This window comes from Gracilinanus agilis, chromosome 2 (assembly GCF_016433145.1).
Source record: "Gracilinanus agilis isolate LMUSP501 chromosome 2, AgileGrace, whole genome shotgun sequence".
In the NCBI taxonomy this organism is placed as follows: Eukaryota; Metazoa; Chordata; class Mammalia; order Didelphimorphia; family Didelphidae; genus Gracilinanus; species Gracilinanus agilis.
Window position 1 is genome coordinate 691488562 of NC_058131.1, and position 17593 is coordinate 691506154.

Genomic DNA, 17593 nt, shown 5'->3' on the forward strand with positions numbered 1-17593 from the left:
AAAGGAAAGAAGGAAGGGAAGGAAGGAAGGAAAGAAGGAAGGAAGAAGGAAAGATGGAAGAAAGGAAAGAAGGAAGGGAGGGAGGGAAGGAAGGAAGGAAAAAAAGAAGGAAGGGAGGGAGGGAGGAAAGAAACATTTCTTAAGCATATACTATGTGCTAAGCACTTTACAGTTATTATCTCATTTAATCCCCCAACAACCCTGGGAGATAGGTCTTGCTATAATCCTCATTTTACAGTAGAGGAAACTGAGGCAAAGGTTAAGTGACTTTCCAATGGTCATACAACTAGGCTGGATTTGAACTCAGGTCTTCCTATTTAAAATAGTTAACATTTCTATAGCACCTACTATGTACCAAGTACTCTGCTAAGCACTTTACAATTATTATTTCATTTGAGCTTCACAACAACCCTGGGAAATAGTTGCTAGTATTGCCACCATTTTACAGATGAGGAAACTGAGGTAGAGGTTAAATGACTTGCCCAGGGCTACAGAGGCTAGATTTGAGCTAAGGTCTTCCTGACTTCAGTGGTGTCTCTACTTTGCCTCCTATCTGCCTCAGATGGTTAAGTCTAGAGCCAGCAGGGCATTATCAGGAACAGGTTCTGCCAGATTAACCTCATTTCCATTCTGACACATTATTGAACTGGTAGCTCTGAAGAATACTACACACACAATGAGCTTAGAGTTTAGCAGAGTGCTTGGAAGTCTTCTCAAGTCAAGCCAACAAGCATTTATTAGCGTCTACTCCAGGCACTGCAGATACAAAAAGGCCAAAGATGGTCCCTGCCTACAGGGAGCTCCCAGTCTAGTGGGGTGGGCAGCTTGCAAACAACTACATACAGACTATAGAAAGGATGAATTGGAGGAAGTCTCAGAGGGAAGGCAGTCGAAGACTCCGGGCTGGGAGGGAGGGCTGGTTAGTGCCCTGGATGGCAGAGTCAGAATCCCCAAAATGTCTTGCCAGTCTAGAATGTTGCACTTTATTGAATAGGATGAAAGTCAGCAGGGCTAATTATCAACTAGAAATGGACTTGGTGAGAACAAGATGGGGGGAGACATGGGGAAGTTCGACATCAGTTTGAAGCGTTTGAAGGGCTTCAGGCTCAATAAGAATCAAGATTGTGATAGGGGGGCCAAGAAAGCAAATGGGAGCTGGGGTGGGATGAGAAGAGGCAAAGCCCCCAGGAATGTAGGGGACCCGTCTTGTATTCTACCCTGGCCAGACCATATATGGAGGGCTGGGTTCACATCTTAATAAAGATACTGATTATGTAGAAGGCAGCAAGCAGGGGGTGACCATGGTGGTGATGGGGTGGGAATGGGGATGCCTTCATTGGTCATGAATGCCTCCTCCCACTCGTCTCCTTCTCTTCTCTGCCAAATACACAGAGCCCATTTCCTATGAGAACTACTATGATCGAAACCCCAATGGAGGCTCCCACAGTCCCAATTTTTACCCAGCTTGTGGCATGATAAAGAGGTGAGGAGGGGGGTGTGTGGGGGTGGGATCTGGGGGGCTGATGGTTGATGTAAGCCCAGAAGGGACAGCTAGGACATCTGACGCTCAGATTTGTCCAAATCTAATCTCATCCCAGGGTGCACCAGCCCACCCAAAGAATGCAATTCTGGGGCATTCTGCATTTTTACTTGCCACTATTTTATCTGTTGTTTTTTTCCTCTTCAAATCACAGAACTTTTCTGTATCTGGAATCCCTTAGAAAGATCCTTCTCTACAGATTCTGCCCCGTTATCCAATTGGGCGTTTGGTGTCCTTGTTAGAATGTCTATTGTTTTCCAGGAAAAAAACACAACAAAGATGGAGCAGCATGGTCTTTGTCCCTTGGTAGTTGAACTGAGATGATGCCTAATTTAGAGGGTATCGGTGGTACTTACAACCCTTTAGCAGCAAAGAAACAACAGAGCTTAACAGCTCATTAACAAGACTTTTATTTTATTTTCACTTATTATTTAATTGGTGTGAGGAAACTCCCTCCCCCAACCCCAGCCAAAATCTCAAAATATTCTGCAACTTGATAGACTTAGAGAGTTACCTAAGGGCCCTGAGAAATTCAGTGGTGTGTGCCAGAGCCTGGATTTGAGCCTATATCTTTCTGACTCCAAGGCCAACTCTATCCAATATGGCACACGACCTCTCCTTCCTCCATTTTGGAAAAGGGAAAATTGGGGGCCAGAAAAGCCAAGAGAGCAAGAAAAATTAGTCAAACCAGGAAGCTTCTGAGTGGCAGGCTGGGGTGAGTTTTGGTGACCCACACCCGGTCGCCTCTATCAGTGACCTCACTGTGTCCCAGGGTCTCAAGCCCATCCTCATGGGGCAGTACCCCGTGCATTATCTCCCACAAAAGGTCAGCAGCATGCCTTTTGTTGTAGACACAATTGCTAGTATTTACCATGGGTACAAAATATAGAGTTCTTTCTAGGAAGTGGATTTTAATGATCCAAGGTTTCTGCCCCTGGAAAGGTTCTTCTGATCCCTTTGTTATCTGTGCATCCCTCGTTCCACTGCTGTTTCTGCATGACTTTGGCTGAGATACTTCCCCACTAGAGCCTCAGGTTCATGGTGGCCAACATTTGTCTGGCAGAATGCAGTAGAGCGTTGACATCCATCCTCTCACTGGGTCCCCAGCCTCTAGGGAGGATGAGGGCTATTATTTGGTAGAGGAAGAAACTGAAACTGTGGTCTTTTGACTCTCTATGACCCACGAAGACCTTTAAAAACACCTGAGGCTGTTATGGTTCCCTTATTTCTCTGTGAAGTCACACCAGCACCGTATTTTACTGTCACACCTCCTGAATGTGTTTTTTATTTCTATGTCTGGATTTTTAACCTGTTGTCCAACTTCTGTGTTTTGTGTTGTGTTCACACCTACAAACTTCCTTGACATCCTTTTACAGGCTTTGAGTGGGAAAAAAAATGCTCCAACAAACACCTAAACCTTCATAACCTGGAACCTGCAGACATGCCCAAGTTACCTTCAGTTGGAGTGTTTCTCGCCCAAGTTTCCTGGCTGCCTTTTTCCTCTCAGCCCTGCGGTCAGGCTGATCCATTCCTGACACCTTCTTCCTCTTAAAAAAATCACTCCCTGTTACTCTTTCCCTTATACCCAAGAAGTATGGTTAGTCAAGTCAAATGGACATATTGACTACATCCAAACAGTGTATGCCTTGTTCTGCACCTGTGGTTCACTGATCTCCCTACCCAAATAATGGAAGTGTATTTTCTCATTAGTCATCTGGAATAAGTCAGGATTGACCATTGCATTGATTTGAGTTCCATGTCTTTTAGTGTTTAATTTTCTACATTTATTTTCTTTTTCTCCTTCTCCATCTACTTTCATTTTTTCATAGCCCCTCTTGTCAGAACAGATAGAAACAATTACCTATTGTCACCAGAGCAGAGCCCAGAATAAAAATCAAAGAATAATTCCTCATTACTTTAGTACTTTCAGATTTACAAAATATTTTCTTTCCATGCATCCTAGAGAGTAAGCATTGTTTTGCCCATTTTATTAAAAAAAAAGATAACTGAAGACCAGGGACTTGCCCAAGGTCACATAGCTGCTCTGTTAGTGACTCAGATTTAGCCATTTCCCATCTTCTTCCCATCCTGGCTACCTCTAGATTTTATAAGCGTAATCCCAACTTACATTTCTGCAGCCCTTTAAGGAAGGATTTTTTGTTGTTCAGTCATGTTCAACTCTTCATGTCCCCATTTGGAGTTTTCTTGGCAGAGATACCAGAGTGGTTTGCCATTTCCTTTTCCAGGTCATTTTCCAGATGAGGAAACTGAGGCAAACAGAGTTAAGTAATTTGCCGAGTTAAAGAGCTATTAAGTGTCTGAGGTTGGATTTGAGCTCAGCTTCCTGATGCCAGGGCTGGTGCTTTATCCACTGTGCCTCCTAACTGCCCTTAAGGAAGTTTTATGCTTTTCCTGGGCATCAGGACCACCTAGTGAGGAAAATCCCTCTCCCCAGGCAGATTGGCATCTTCTCTGCAAGGAATAGTCCTAGAGTTTCTTGGGACCCAAGGTTCAGTGACTTGCTCAGGATCACACAGTCAAGATGTGTCAGAGGCCAAACTCAACTTGGACCTAGCTTCCCTGCATTTATTTCCTTTGATCTGTGAAGTGGCTGACCTGAGAGCAAAGAGTTAGTTCCCTCTCCATGTACTGTCTGCCTCTCAAGGCAGATATCATTATTTCCATTTGGTTTTAAAACCCTTACCTATTGCTTTAGAATTAATATCAAGTGCTGGCTCCAAGGCAGAGGAGCAGTGAGGACTAGGCTGTGGGAGTTAAGTGACTTGCCCAGGGTCACACAGCTAGGAAGTGTCTGTGACCAGCTTTGAACCCAGAACTCCTGTCTCCAGCGCTGGCTCTCTATCCACTGAGCCACCAAGCTGCCCTCATTATCCCCATTTTACAGATGAGCAGACCAAGACAGAGAGGTTAGACTTGTGATTTCACTGATGTGGGGAACTCTCATTGTGGAAATTCCCTCCTCTGATACAAGACAGCCGCTCACCTTACCTTGGGCACTGAGAAGTTAAGGGGGGAGACTTTGGTCAGGAAGTTTGGTGTAAGGTAGGTTTCCTGAGACCCCCAGATGGTCAGCCTTCTCTTCACACCCCCCTCACTCTTTCAGTGTAACCGTTTTTATAAAGCACAGATCTAGGATGCTGCAGTCCTCACTGGGGTGAGTGAGTAGGTGCATTCTAGTCCCAACACAAAGGTCAGTTTGTTTGCCTGCCTGGGTCCTTAGTATCCCAATATTAAGGGCCAGAAGGGCTTCTGAGGTCAGCTAGTCTAGACCTCTCATTTTGCAGAGAGGGAAACCGAGGCCCAGGAAAATCTTGAACCCAGGGCTTCTGACTTCAAAATCCAGTCATCCTTCTTCTCTGTTTCTCGTGGTGTCAGAGGTTCTTACTCTCACGGATTAAAGCTGGTGAATAGACCAATTCACACTGAATTATGAAGAATTCAATATGGTCCCCATCGCAGGGGGGAGTAGCATTTGGGAAGAACTTACAGAAGACAATGCTTGCTCTCAAAGGAATGAAGCTCTAACAGGCAATTTCTGGCTATGATGTACAGGGTGGGGAGGGATGGGGGAGCCTTCCTGGTACTCTCCACATCCGCTACCCAGAGAATGCTGCCCTGCTCTCTCGGGGAGCAGCCTGGCTCCCTCCATAGCTACCAAGTCGGGCAGAATTCCCCAGCCTCAGATCACGGGGAGCTCAGGCGGGCAGCCAGCCAGCTCATCCTCTCATTAGGGCTTCCCAGCAGGGACGGCTGCCTCTGGCTTAGAAAGCCCCCACAGCTTAGCCTTGCTTCACTGCCAAAGGGGAGGAGCTGAGCCTCCTGGGCAGAATGGAGCCTTCATCCCTTTACGGATCACGAGATGCTGCCGGCTCACTCATTTATTCATTCATTCAACAAATATGCAGCAAATGCCTGTCATCTGCAGGGCTCGGGGAGACTTAGAGGGGGAGAAGGCTTTGAGCCACAAGTGGAGAGGGGCCCCCAGTCAGAGTTGGAGGGGCTTCCCCATTCTGGGCTTCTGTTCCCTTTTCTGTAACATAAGGGGTTGGAGGAAAAGATCATTGATCTCTGTGCTGCCCCCAAATCCCATGATCCTGTGAGAAAGGCATGTTCCTGCCCACGAGGACCCCAAAACAGGGTCACAAATGTCAAGAGCATCTCTTGAGATCTTTGAATGTGAGGCAAAATCAAAGCGCCCTCCCTGGGCTCTTCAGGTTGAGCTGCTGGGGAAGGAAGGACAAGGAAGGCTTCCAGGAAGAGGTGGCAGACCGGCAGAGCCTTGGAGCATGGATAAGATTTCTGAAAGCAGAGATTGCAGGAAGGGAGTGTATTTGGGGAGAGAGCAAGGAGTGCAGTTTGACTGGAGTGTGTCTAGAGTTATAGGAGAGCCGGGGTAGATAGAGAGCTGATCTCAAAGCCTAGAAGATCTGAGCCTCTGACACATTCTAGCTATGTGACCCTGGAAAAGTCAATCCCTCAGAGCCAAACCAAAATAGAAACAGATCTTGTGGGTCTGCCTATTGACTTGGAAAACTATAAATGAGTCGTAACTAGGTTGTGTTAGTATTTATTTTGTTAAACATTTCCCAGTAATATGCCTGAGTTAGACTTGACATTTCTGCCCAGGGAACTCCCTGAAGCTGTGCTGAAGGTGCCAACCTACTGGAGTTTGCTCACTCAGAAATTCCCTATATCAGTGAAATCACAGGTCTCTGCGCTGGGGAGGAGTGTCATGGGACAAAAAAATGAATTGGTCACAGAGAGCCTTGAATGCCAGAGTGAGGAATCTCCCCTTGAATCACCCACCCATCTAACAACTTGTGGAATGATGATTCACAAAACCCCTTCCCTTCCACTTCTCAATCCACTGAGCTCCTAGCTGCCCAGGAAGGATGATTTTCAACATCTGTTCACACATACAAGCACACAGTTATCTCCTAGTGATGGCACTTGGGGTTCAGGTTTCCCCCAATTGAAATCTCTAGAAAAAGACCTCATTGATCCCCAGCAAAAAGCTGAAAGAAAGCAGGAGGGTGATCTGCAGATTGTCACGGGATCAGAGGGAAGAAGCTTCCAGGAGCAGAGCCGGCTGCCCTCTATGGAGCCCAGTGGGCTTTCTGAGCCATTTCCAGTCTTCTGCCCTACATTTCCATCCCTGGCTTTCAATCTGTTGTCAGAGTCACAGAAAAATAGACTTTGTTTCCCTGCTGCGTGGCGGAGCTTTGTGTGTGTGCACATATCTCCATCTATGTGCTTTTGGTGTATGCCTGTCACTGTCCATGGTCCCTGGACAAATTTCTGGTCCTTAACAGGCTGATGTCACGAGGATTCTCAGGACCATTTTCCTGGGGTCACACCATGATATGGGTCCCTCAGAGAATAACTTTTGGTCTCTTACTGCCCCCTCCCTACTGGGCTAGCCACCCCTACACCCCTGCTCCCAGCTCCTAGGGTTTTCCACAGGATTTCTGGGTGCTTTAGCATTGTGAAAAGAGCATTGATTCTGGTCCAAAGATCTGGATTCTCCTTTGCAGCCCTGACTAAGTTATGTGACCTTGTAAAAACTTGTCCCCCACTCTGAGTCTCCTTTATATGGGAATCACAGTATTTACACAAAGGAAAATTCTTGTAACCTCTCAAATGTTCAAGACATTAACCTTATCAATAAACATCTAGAAAAAAACTAAAAAAGAAAGAGAGAAAAGTCATCGGGGAGACGGACTCTTTAAAAAGCTAAAAATCTAGGAGTCAGGGTTCTTTCCCAGCTTTGGGGCAGGAAAGCATTCAGGAGAGAGAAGAAGACATCCCTCCTTCCCTTCTTCCCCTGAAGAGCTCAGAGCCTGATGCACTTGAATAGAGCAAGCAGGCATCCATTAAGTCCCTATTATGGTGTAAGAGGTTCTGTGCACTCAGCAATGAATCTGTACCTGCCCTCAAGGAGCTGACATTCTAAAGGTGCCCAGACCTGGTGTTTCAGGAACTCTGGGCTTAGACTTTATTTCTGTTAGGCCTTTCCCTTCTCGGGGGCCTTTGAGTTGGAATGTCTCCCTGCCCAGGGCTGTGTCTAAGGACTGGTCCAGGGAGCCAAAGACCCCCATCAGGCTGTGGGGCTCGGGGCTCGGGCATCACATTAGGAATGGGCAACAAAGCTGAGATATGAGCACTTTCTGTTTCTCCATCCTGACTCCTATGCCCTTTTGAAGTTAAGGTGGGAAAGGATAGGACACATCCATCCCTCAGACATGCCAAGTTCTCCCTGGATGGGAGAATCCGTGATAACTCCTCCTGAGCCATACGTGTGGAGTGTACCTGTGAAACAGAGAAGTCTTTTCCATTTGTTACTCCTGTCACCACCTCTCAGCCTCCTACCCCTGTCAGGGCCCCTCTGGTGGCTCCCCCCATGAACCTACATGGTTTCCCATTCTGTGGGCCCCCTCCCCCATTTGTAGACTTTCAGATTTGGAAAGAACCTTAGAAATCATTGATTGAACCAGGACCCCCTACAAATAATCATCTAGCCTTTACTCGAAGACTTCCTATGATGCGGAGGCTCAGTACCTCCTAATATAAATGATAGACGGCACTTATACAATGCTTACTATGTGCCAAGCATATTATGAATATTAGCTCATTTGATCCTCATACCAAGCCTACCTATGAGGTAGCTGCTATAATTACCCCTATTTTACATATGAGGAAACTGAGGCAGACAGAGGCTAAGGGGCTTATCCAAGGATCGCACAGTTCCTAAGTGTCTGAGGCTGAATTTGAACTCTGATCTTCCTGACTCCAGGATTGATGCTCTCTCTAGTAGTCTATTCCACTTTTGAACAACCTGCCTGAGTGCAAGGCTGAGTCACCTGGAGGGATTGGTCACCACTTAGTGTCCCCTCCTGAGGGCAGCCGCGATGGTGAGGGGAAAGGGGAGAGCACGAGGACCAGACCTAGAAATATAAGACAGCTTAGGATGGGAGGGAAGAGGGAAGACCCTAAAAGAGTGCCAGGCTTTTTCTCATGGTGCCAGAAATCTCACTATTATAATTTTAGTCTTTTGGGTCTTTAAGTTCTCCCAAATAAAACCCAAATACCCCCTGGGTGATGGGGGTCACCTTCAATTCATCAGTTAAAACCAGAGCAGGAATCAAAATCAATGGGACTGAGGACAGGTTGGAGATGGCCAAGTGACAGTTTGTATGAAAAAGATCCAGAGATCTTATTGGACTACAAGCTCAATGAGAATCAACAAAAGAAGGTCTCGTGGATAAAACAAAACAAAACAACTTAATTTAAGGGGGCAGCTAGGTATTTCCATGGATTGAAAGCCAGATCTAGAGATAAGGACATCCTGGGTTCAAATCTAGCCTCAAACACTTCCTAGCTGTGTGACCTTGGGCAAGTTACTTAAATCCCATTCCCTAGCCTTTATTGCAATACACAGTATTGATTATAAGATGGGAGATAAGAGGTTAAAAAAAAGGAAAATAGAAATAAGTTTTTGCCCCCAGGGCTCTGTTTTAAGAGAGTCAGAAGGTCTGGAATGGCGAGAGGCGCTACCCTCCCCTGGTCGGGCCACACCTAGAATACTGTCTTCAGTTTTGAGCATTATGCTTTCAGAAAGACATTGAGATGCTTATAAATGCAGCCAGAGAACAAGAGGCCAGACCCTACCATCATCAGTTTGGGGAAGAAATGGGAATGTTTGGCTTAAAGAAGAAAGAATTTGAGGCAGATGCGATAACCATCTACAAGTGTTTGAAGAGCCATCCTGGAAAAGAGATGAGAAGTATTCTTGACACTAGTGGAAAGGTCTAGGAACAATGATAGGAAGTCAGAAGGGAGTGAGTTTTAGCTTGAGAAAAGGAAAAAATTCCAGATAATCCAAGTTGTCTAAAAAGGAATGGATTGCCTTGGTAGATAGTGAGCTCCTCATCAATGGAAGTATTCAAACTTAGGCTGGATGATCCCTTGTCTGGGAGGCTGTAGAAAGGATTCTTGCTCAGGATGAACATGGTGGTCACTTCCAGCTTGAGGAGTCCACGATACTGTGAGGGTTTGCTGACTTGTGAAATGGGTCACTGGGTGAGTACTTAAGGAAAAGCCACGGCTACGAGAGACCAAGAAAAATCACTGGAGAGGTGGGAGAGTTAGGAGAGTGCCAAGGACCAATGTTAGGGACTTCCCAATCTTGTAGGGCTCTGCTGTCCTGCTGAACTGGCATGGATCACACCTGGGCACATGGTGGGAGGAGAGGGCACAGGAGAAGTCCCTGCTCACAGCTGGCTGGGGAGGATAGTGAGCCAAGAAGCTGGAGAACTTTCCCGTTCTTCAAACTGAAGGCATTTTCATAGATGTAGAATATCCCAGCTGGAGGAAACCATCGAGATCATTTTAGCCTGGAGATCTGCAAATGATAGCACATGGGCCAAATCTGGCTAAGAATGGTATATATATATATATTTTTTTTTTTTTAAACTCTTACCTTCCATCTTGGAGTCAATACTGTGTATTGGCTCATAGGTGGAAGAGTGGTAAGGGTAGGCAATGGGGTTCAAGTGACTTGCCCAGGGTCACCCAGCTGGGAAGTGTCTGAGGCCAGATTTGAACCCAGGACTTCCTGTCTCTAGGCCTGGTTCTTAATCCGCTGAGCTACCCAGCAGCCCCTGGTTTTTATATTTTTCTATAAAACAAACATCAAATAGTTTGTAAAGAAATTTTAAAGAAATACAACAAATGACTTTATTTTATATTTTTTAAACCATTCTTTACTCCCCGGCTGGACAAAAACAGATGGTAGCTTGCTGGTCTCCATCTACTGGCCTCTCTGGCCTTCTTTAAGTCCCACCTTCTCCAGGAAGTCTTCCACAAACCCTCTTCCCTCTGTTAATTATTTCCTATTTGATGTGCATATGTCTTGCTTTGTATGTATGTTTGCATGTGGTCTCCTCCATTAGAATGTAAGCTCTTGAGAACAGGGATTGTCTTTTGCCTCTTTGTATCACTGTGGTAGAGATTCCAAACTTGTATTGATTTGATCAGCCGCAGTCAGACACATTGTATATTGACCCCAACATGGTAATGTCATTTTGGTCCTCTTTGGGTACCAAGGACGGCAACCACCAATCAACAAACCCGCACGTAGTAGATAGTAGGTGCTTAATAAATGTTTATTGATTGATGGATTAATTCAGCACCCTGATCCAACCCTCACATTTTCCTGAGAAAGAAACTGAGGCCCCAAAGGGATGAAGTAATTTCTCCATTTATCACATAGTGGCAGAGGTAGGACTAGAACTCAGGTCTTCTGACCATAGTGCTTTGGCCACAGCACCCCAGAGAACATCTGTAGCCTCATTTTTTACCCTTGCCCACCCATGGGCATAACCCAAACACTCAGTGACAAAAGAACATGATTGGGATCCCAGCTCTGATCCTTATTAGCTGTGTCCCCTCTCTGATCCTCAGTGTTTTCCGTCTGTAAAATGGGAATCCTGAAACTTACTCTTGTCAACTCTCGGGGCTGTTAGAAAGAAAGCCAGTGTAAACCTATAGACCCTGCATACTTGTCTCTAAGGCCTTGAGAGAGAATTTTCCCAGCCTTCTTTCCTTCTGAACCCACAGGTTCTCAGGGCTGTTACACGGGAGCCCCAAAAACTCTACCGAGAATGCCACCCCCTCTGCCCCTCCTGCAGGTAACTGTCTTTCTTTCTGGAAAAGTTGAAGTGGGTAGAAAGGGAGAGTCCTGGCCCCTGCTCACTGTGGTGGGACTACCAAGAGGGGCTTTGGTACAAGGACCATGGAGGGGAGTTATGGAAGGAGAGACATGGATATAACACAGGAACAGCCCAGGATGTTGGAGCTGGAATGGACCGAAGGTATCACCCAGGCCAGCTCTCTTCCTTTTAGGGTGGAAGCCTAAAGAGAAGGGAAATGACTTTCTAAAAGTCCCGCAGCATATTCATGGTAGAGCCGAGCCTGGAACCCAGGTCTCCTGGCGTCCCCTCATCATTCTGGCTCCTTCCCAAATGCTATTTGAGGTTGGCTTATGGGCCCCACTGGCATTCGAAGACCCTGAGATTCTGGGGTTGGGTGGTGCCCCAGACAACAGCTGGGATCTTTATCTGTGTTTAATTTGGGAAAGTGAGTAGGAGGGAAACTGAGAAGCCATGTAGAACAGCTGAGGCTCTCCCCCAAGAGTCTGGCATCCCTGACTGGGTGATGATTGTGGACCCGACATGGGGCCCCAGAGAAGGGCCCAGGGACAGGCTGGTTCTGTCTAGTCCCCAGCAGGGCTATGCCAAGAGAGGCTCGAGGGTCAAGTATAGAATGAGGGCTGGAGGCACAGAGGGAGGGGAGGGTGAGGAACGGAGGAAGAAGAGGGAGAGAAGAAATATCTAAATGGTGCGTGGAGAAAGGGGGACCCTCCATAGCAGCTGAGGACTCTGGGTAAAAGGGGCCACAGAGCCAGCCTAGGGGATAGAGAGCCAGACTTGGGCAAAGAAATCCTGCTTATACCCACCATCCTCCTGTGTGACCCTCGGCAAGTCAGGTAACTGCTCCGGGCTCCAGGTGACTCAATGGAGACTAAATGGCAATAAAGGATGTTTCCTCCCAGGAACGATGCTGTCTACACTGCCTGCCTCACAGGGGACATGTGAGGAATAAAAGTACTTCCCAGATCTCAAATGTGCCAGAGAAGAAGGAGGGCGGGGGGCCTCGGCAAGGGGTTAGGGTTAGCCGAGGTCTGAGGTCCTTTCTACGTCTGACCTTAGCTAAGTCTTTGCTCTCAAGGCATTTACAGTCTAGATTGGGGGAGGGGGTCCTTCTCAGGAGGTTGCTGGGGGTCCATTGGCTTCACCCTCTCCCGGGGTGGCCGGGAGTGCCAGGGATGTTCACCCCACCTTTCTTGGGCAGGGCCCATCTCTGCTCCTCTGCAGAAGAACGACATTGTCTATGCGGACATTGTACAAACTAATAGCACCCCAGAAGCCCTGGCCCAGGACTACAGAGTGCTTTACGACTATGTGGCCCAGGTGAGTGTGGCGGGATGGCTTCAGTTTCCTCCACTGTTGTCGTGAGGATCCAAGGAGACAGTATTGGTGCCTGGCACACAGTGGGTGCTTAAGAAATGCGGGTTTCCTTCCTTCCCTCTTATTGCCCTAATTTAAGTGAGTTTATCAGAACTCCTTAATGAGGAAGACCTGGAGGGTGGGATGGAGAAGACCAGTTGGGGGGAGGGAAGGAGGACATGATGTTGTCTTCAAGTATCCAAAAGCCCGTTGGGAAGAAAAGACATTTTGCTTGACTCCCCAGGGAAGACCTAGAAGTAGCATTGAGGTGGGGTGTGCAAGTTCCAGGAAATCTGATTTCAGCCAATATAAGTAAAAACTGTAGCAATCAGGACTGCCCAAAAGTAGAACAAGCTGGTTTATGGGGTAATGAGCTCCTCATTGCAGGAAGTATTCAAGAAGAGGCTACTTGATCTTCTGTGGGACTGGGAGGTTGGCTCCTCTGAGGGTCCTATTGACTTAAACACCTATGATTCTATTTCAGAATGCTGATGAACTGGACATCACTGCTGGAGATATCCTGACAGTCATCCTGGAAGGAGAAGATGGCTGGTGGACGGTTGAGAGGAATGGGCAAAGGGGCTTTGTGCCAGGCTCCTATTTGGAGAAGCTCTAAGGGAGCAGCCAGCCTTGAGTCCTTCCCCTCTGCCTTGTTCTGGATCATTCCTCTCACCCTGGAAGAGATGCCCGTCAACCCTTCCTGCCTCAGTTTCTGGGGCAGCTCACACTGCCTTGGCTCAGCCTTCTCCATGACTTCCAATGGGCCAGGCCTGGGGAGGTGGGAAGTCAGCTGTGTGGGGTGGCAAGAGCACAGGTCCTAGCATGGGAGAGACTTGGGTGCTAGACCCAGCTCAGTCCTTAATGTAATATGTGCAAATTGTTCAACCTCTCAGACTCAGTCTCCCCATTTTTGAATTAAAGAGTTAGATTAAATCATTTCTGGTTTCTTCTCAGATCCAACATTCTCTGTTCTATGGTTCCTCCCAGTTCTGACATTCTTTATTCTAAGGTTCTTTCCAGATCTGACATTCTCTGTAGTTCTGTCTACAAGCCCCCGTCTGAGAGACGGGTCCCTTCTGGATCTCAGAACCTCTGAATCTTCCAAGCAAGGGTTTGGGGGAGCAGAGCTCAAACATCACCAACTACCCCATCAGCTCTTGGCCGTGTCCTGAACTAGGCTGTGTTGGGGGCAGAGCTGAAAGAGGTGAGGCAGTGATGTAGAAGGTGCCAGCCCTGCCCTCAGGAAGCTCTCAGGGAAGGACCTTAGAAATCAATCATCCATGTGGGGAGAGAAGACTCTGCCTCCAACACACACACACACACACACACACACACACACACACACAGCCAGAGGATGTGGTCCTTACTGGAGGAGCTGAGAGGATTATCTGGAGGAGACGGGATGGTGGCTGGCCCTTGTAGTGATGGGGGGAAAATTGGATGGATCTTCCAACTTTGCAGGAGAGGGAAAGTCATCATAAGGCAAGGCATAAAGGAAGAAAATGAGCCAAGAATGGTATAGAGGGCAGGAATGGTGGGGCTGGGGATTGGACAGGGAAATAGTGTGAGAACCACTCAGACTAAAGTGTAAACTAGAAGGAACAGGTGATGTATGGGGGTACCAGGTTGGAAAGAGCCATACAGGAGTTTGAATTTTGTCTTAAGTGGAATAGGGAGTCACTGGAGTTTGTGGGGTATGTGGTTTGTGTGTGTGTGTGAGAGAGACAGACAGACAGACACAGATACATAGAGACAGAGAAAGAGAGGACAGAAAGGGAGAAGGAGAAATATGAGACAACAGAAAAAGAGAGGGAGGGAAGAAAGAGAGCAGAGAAAGAGCTGAGAAGGGAGGCAAGAGGGAGAGAGATGGAAAAGAAGAGAGAGAAGGATGAAGGGAGGAGAAAGGGAGGCAGGAAGAGAGAGAAACAGAGACGGGTAGAGATAGGGAGGAGAGAAAAGAGATGGGAGAGAAGAGAGAGAGAGAGAATGAGTGTCCCTGCCCCCTTGAAAAGGCTCATTGGTCTCGAAAGTGTTAGAATTCTGATCCAGGCTAAGCCCCACCTCTGCCACTTCCTAATGTGATTTTAGGTAAGTCACGTCTCTTCCAAGAGCCTCAGTCACCCCTTCTATAATAATACCTATTACCTACCTCATAGAATGATTGTGAGATCCAAATGAGACATGCTTTGCAAACTTTAAAGCTCTCTCCCAAAATTGCTATTGTTACTTTTGCTACCCTTCTGTAGTATCCCCCTTGCTTTACAGACTGAGCTAGTGTCAGAGATGGGATATAAACCCAGATCTTCCTCCTCTCCTCTCCAAACTAAGATCTACTAAGCCTTATCAGGAAATGTTCTCCTACCCATGACCTTCATGCCTCCTGTCATAAGAATACAAGTGCAGACAGAACAAAAAGACAGTCCCTGCTCTCAAGAGTTCAAAGTCCATAAAACAAAGGTGAAAAGGGTAGGGGGAAGGAATGGGAGGAGGGAAAAGGTAGTCTCCTGGAAGCAAAATAGAGAAAATTCAGACATCAGGAGTATAGCTTAGAGTGGAAAAACAGATTTTAGCTCAACAAAAGAGAAAAAATTTCCAATAAATTGGAGTCAAGCCAAGAAGCATATAAGTACCTACTGTACTACGTACAGAGGATGTGTAGACATGCAAAACCATGGTCCTGCCCTCAAGGAGCTCACATTCTAACAGAAGGGGGTGGGGCAACAGGGGCAGAGCAAGACAACATTTAATATTGAAGTATATCAAAGATATAGACAGGGTAAATGGAAAGTAACCTCAGGAGGAATTCTCAGTATTGGGGACCAGGAAAGAAGTTGTCAGAGAGGAATGGGCTGCCCCACAGGTCAAGCAGAAAATGGATAACCACTTGTCTGTGATGCTGTAGAGGAGATTATTACTTAGGTGCTGTTTGAACTAGATGACCTTTAGGACAAGGACATCTATGCCCTCATTATCCACCCCCAAGCCCTAGCCTACCAGGGTGAGTCGAGCATAGGATATGGAGTCAGGAAGATCTGAGTTACAATTCTTCCTCTAACACTTACTAGCTGTGTGAGCTCGAGAAAGTCACTTCACTTATCTGATCTTCAGTTTACTCATCTGTAAAATGGGGATGATTACCTGATTGTCATAAAGCTCAGATTGAGACCATCTTTGTAACATGCTTTGCAAACCTTAAAAATTTGTATGCCTATTCTCACTAGTTTCCCGGGGACAAAGGGACAGACTCAGTCTCACTAGTCTCATAATCAGACCAGGTAGAGTCACCATTCAGCCAGTTACCTTCCACCCCGACCAGTTCCCAGACTAGGTGCAGAAGTCTCTGATATCCTTCCAGTCTCACCAGTTCTGTATAAGCTCTATAAATCTACATTCCTCAACAATGCCACCAGTTGGAAAAGTAAACTATCACCCACTTCCCATCATACTGATTGTAGTCTTTAAAAAGATTTATGTTCCTCAATGAGTTCTTCTCATACCTGGAGAAATCAGACACCACCAAGATTCCAAACTCTCTGCTGTTTCTCTCCACTAGTGAAAAAAACTGATTAGACTGATCCTACTTGCCATGATAGGCATCGTTTCCTCTTTCCTCTAATATTTTGCCCAAATTAAATACCTTATGATTTGATTTCATCAGTTTTATATTAGCTTACCCCTCAATTACAGTCAGAGGGACTGGATTTGAATCCTGCCTCTGCTTGCTACCTTTGTAACCCTGGGTAAGTCATTTCCCCTCTCCAGGTTCTTATCTCTAAAATGAGGGGTTTGGGCTAGATGGTCTCTAAGGTCCTTCCGGCTCCTAATCCATGATTCTCTAAACTAGGGAGGTGATAATCTCGTTTCTTGCCCTGGTTATACCTCATTTGGAATAGAGTGTTCCCATATGGGCACTCCATTTTATGAAGGAAACCTAGAAGGACATGCAGAGAGGGAGCCTAAGATGAGGAGAATGTAAAAAGAAACTGCATGGAATAATAGACAAAGTGCCAGATTTGGAGGCATGAAGATTTGGGTTCAAATCTGGGGGAGAAGTCATGAAAAGACTTAGAAGAGACTTGGCTAGCTCTTATGATTTATTAAACAGGAGTGGCTCATGAGTCCCCAGTTATCTTACAAACCGTGTACTAGAAGGGGGAGTATATCTATCACAGTGATATTTTTGCAGAACTCTGGCCTCCATGATCCAGGTCCCCCTTGCATCAGATAGTAGCCCTACTCCCCCAGCTTCTCTGAAGTTCTCATCTATTTCCTTTAGGTCTCTGCCCATCCCTATAGATGCCAGGGTGGCATTCTTTCTTCAACACTAGCTCAGGTGGCAACTTTTCCATGAGGCCTCCTCTAGTCCCTACCCCTACCACCCCACTGAAAGCAGGAGTTCACTTTCCTCAAATTTTCGTAAAGCATTTGATCTGGACTTCCTTCCCCCTTCCCCTTCCCCTTTCTACTTACCTTATATTACACTTACCCAAGTGTATGTTGACTGCTCCTTTTAGACTAAGGGGATATTGTGACTAGACTAAATTCATTGAGAGGACTCAGGTTATTTTCCCTCTTTGCATAGCCTTGCTTCTGAAGACCATGAGCCTTCCTCTGCCCAACCCTGGTGCCATTTTGTAGAAGGACAGCCCTGTGTTGTGTGTGATGTATGATGGGAGACATGACTCCTGGTTGGCTGAAAGAATGCTGAACACAAAATAGCATCCTACTTTAGCTTTCTTGTCAAAACCTTTGAGAGATTCATGGAGGAAGGAGCTCTAGGGAGATGGCTGGGGTAGAAGGACTCTTGAATGTTGGACTGGATTCTTCAGAGCTCACCCTGTCAGCTTCCTTGACCTCTGGGGAGATAACCAAAACAGAAGGGCTCCTGAATGGTGGACTGAATCCATCAGAACTCCCCAGTCAGTTTCCTTGACTTCTGGTGGTTGACATTCTGAAGACTTTGGAG

The 17593-nt window shown here is 46.6% G+C and overlaps 1 protein-coding gene across 2 annotated transcripts in view; it reads left to right on the plus strand.

The window, feature by feature from the left end:
- The window catches only part of PSTPIP1 (proline-serine-threonine phosphatase interacting protein 1), a 94486-nt gene extending 80951 nt beyond the window's left edge, over positions 1 to 13535 (plus strand). The window contains exons 12-15 of one of the 2 annotated variants that reach the window (XM_044662911.1): positions 1393 to 1483; positions 11180 to 11250; positions 12473 to 12591; positions 13112 to 13535. In XM_044662911.1, the coding sequence (XP_044518846.1) occupies positions 1393 to 1483; positions 11180 to 11250; positions 12473 to 12591; positions 13112 to 13243 (413 nt within the window). In that variant the 3' untranslated portion in view covers positions 13244 to 13535. The remainder of the gene's footprint in view (positions 1 to 1392; positions 1484 to 11179; positions 11251 to 12472; positions 12592 to 13111) is intronic. The other variant, XM_044662912.1, reaches the window with a different exon arrangement.
- The last annotated feature ends 4058 nt before the right edge of the window (positions 13536 to 17593 follow it).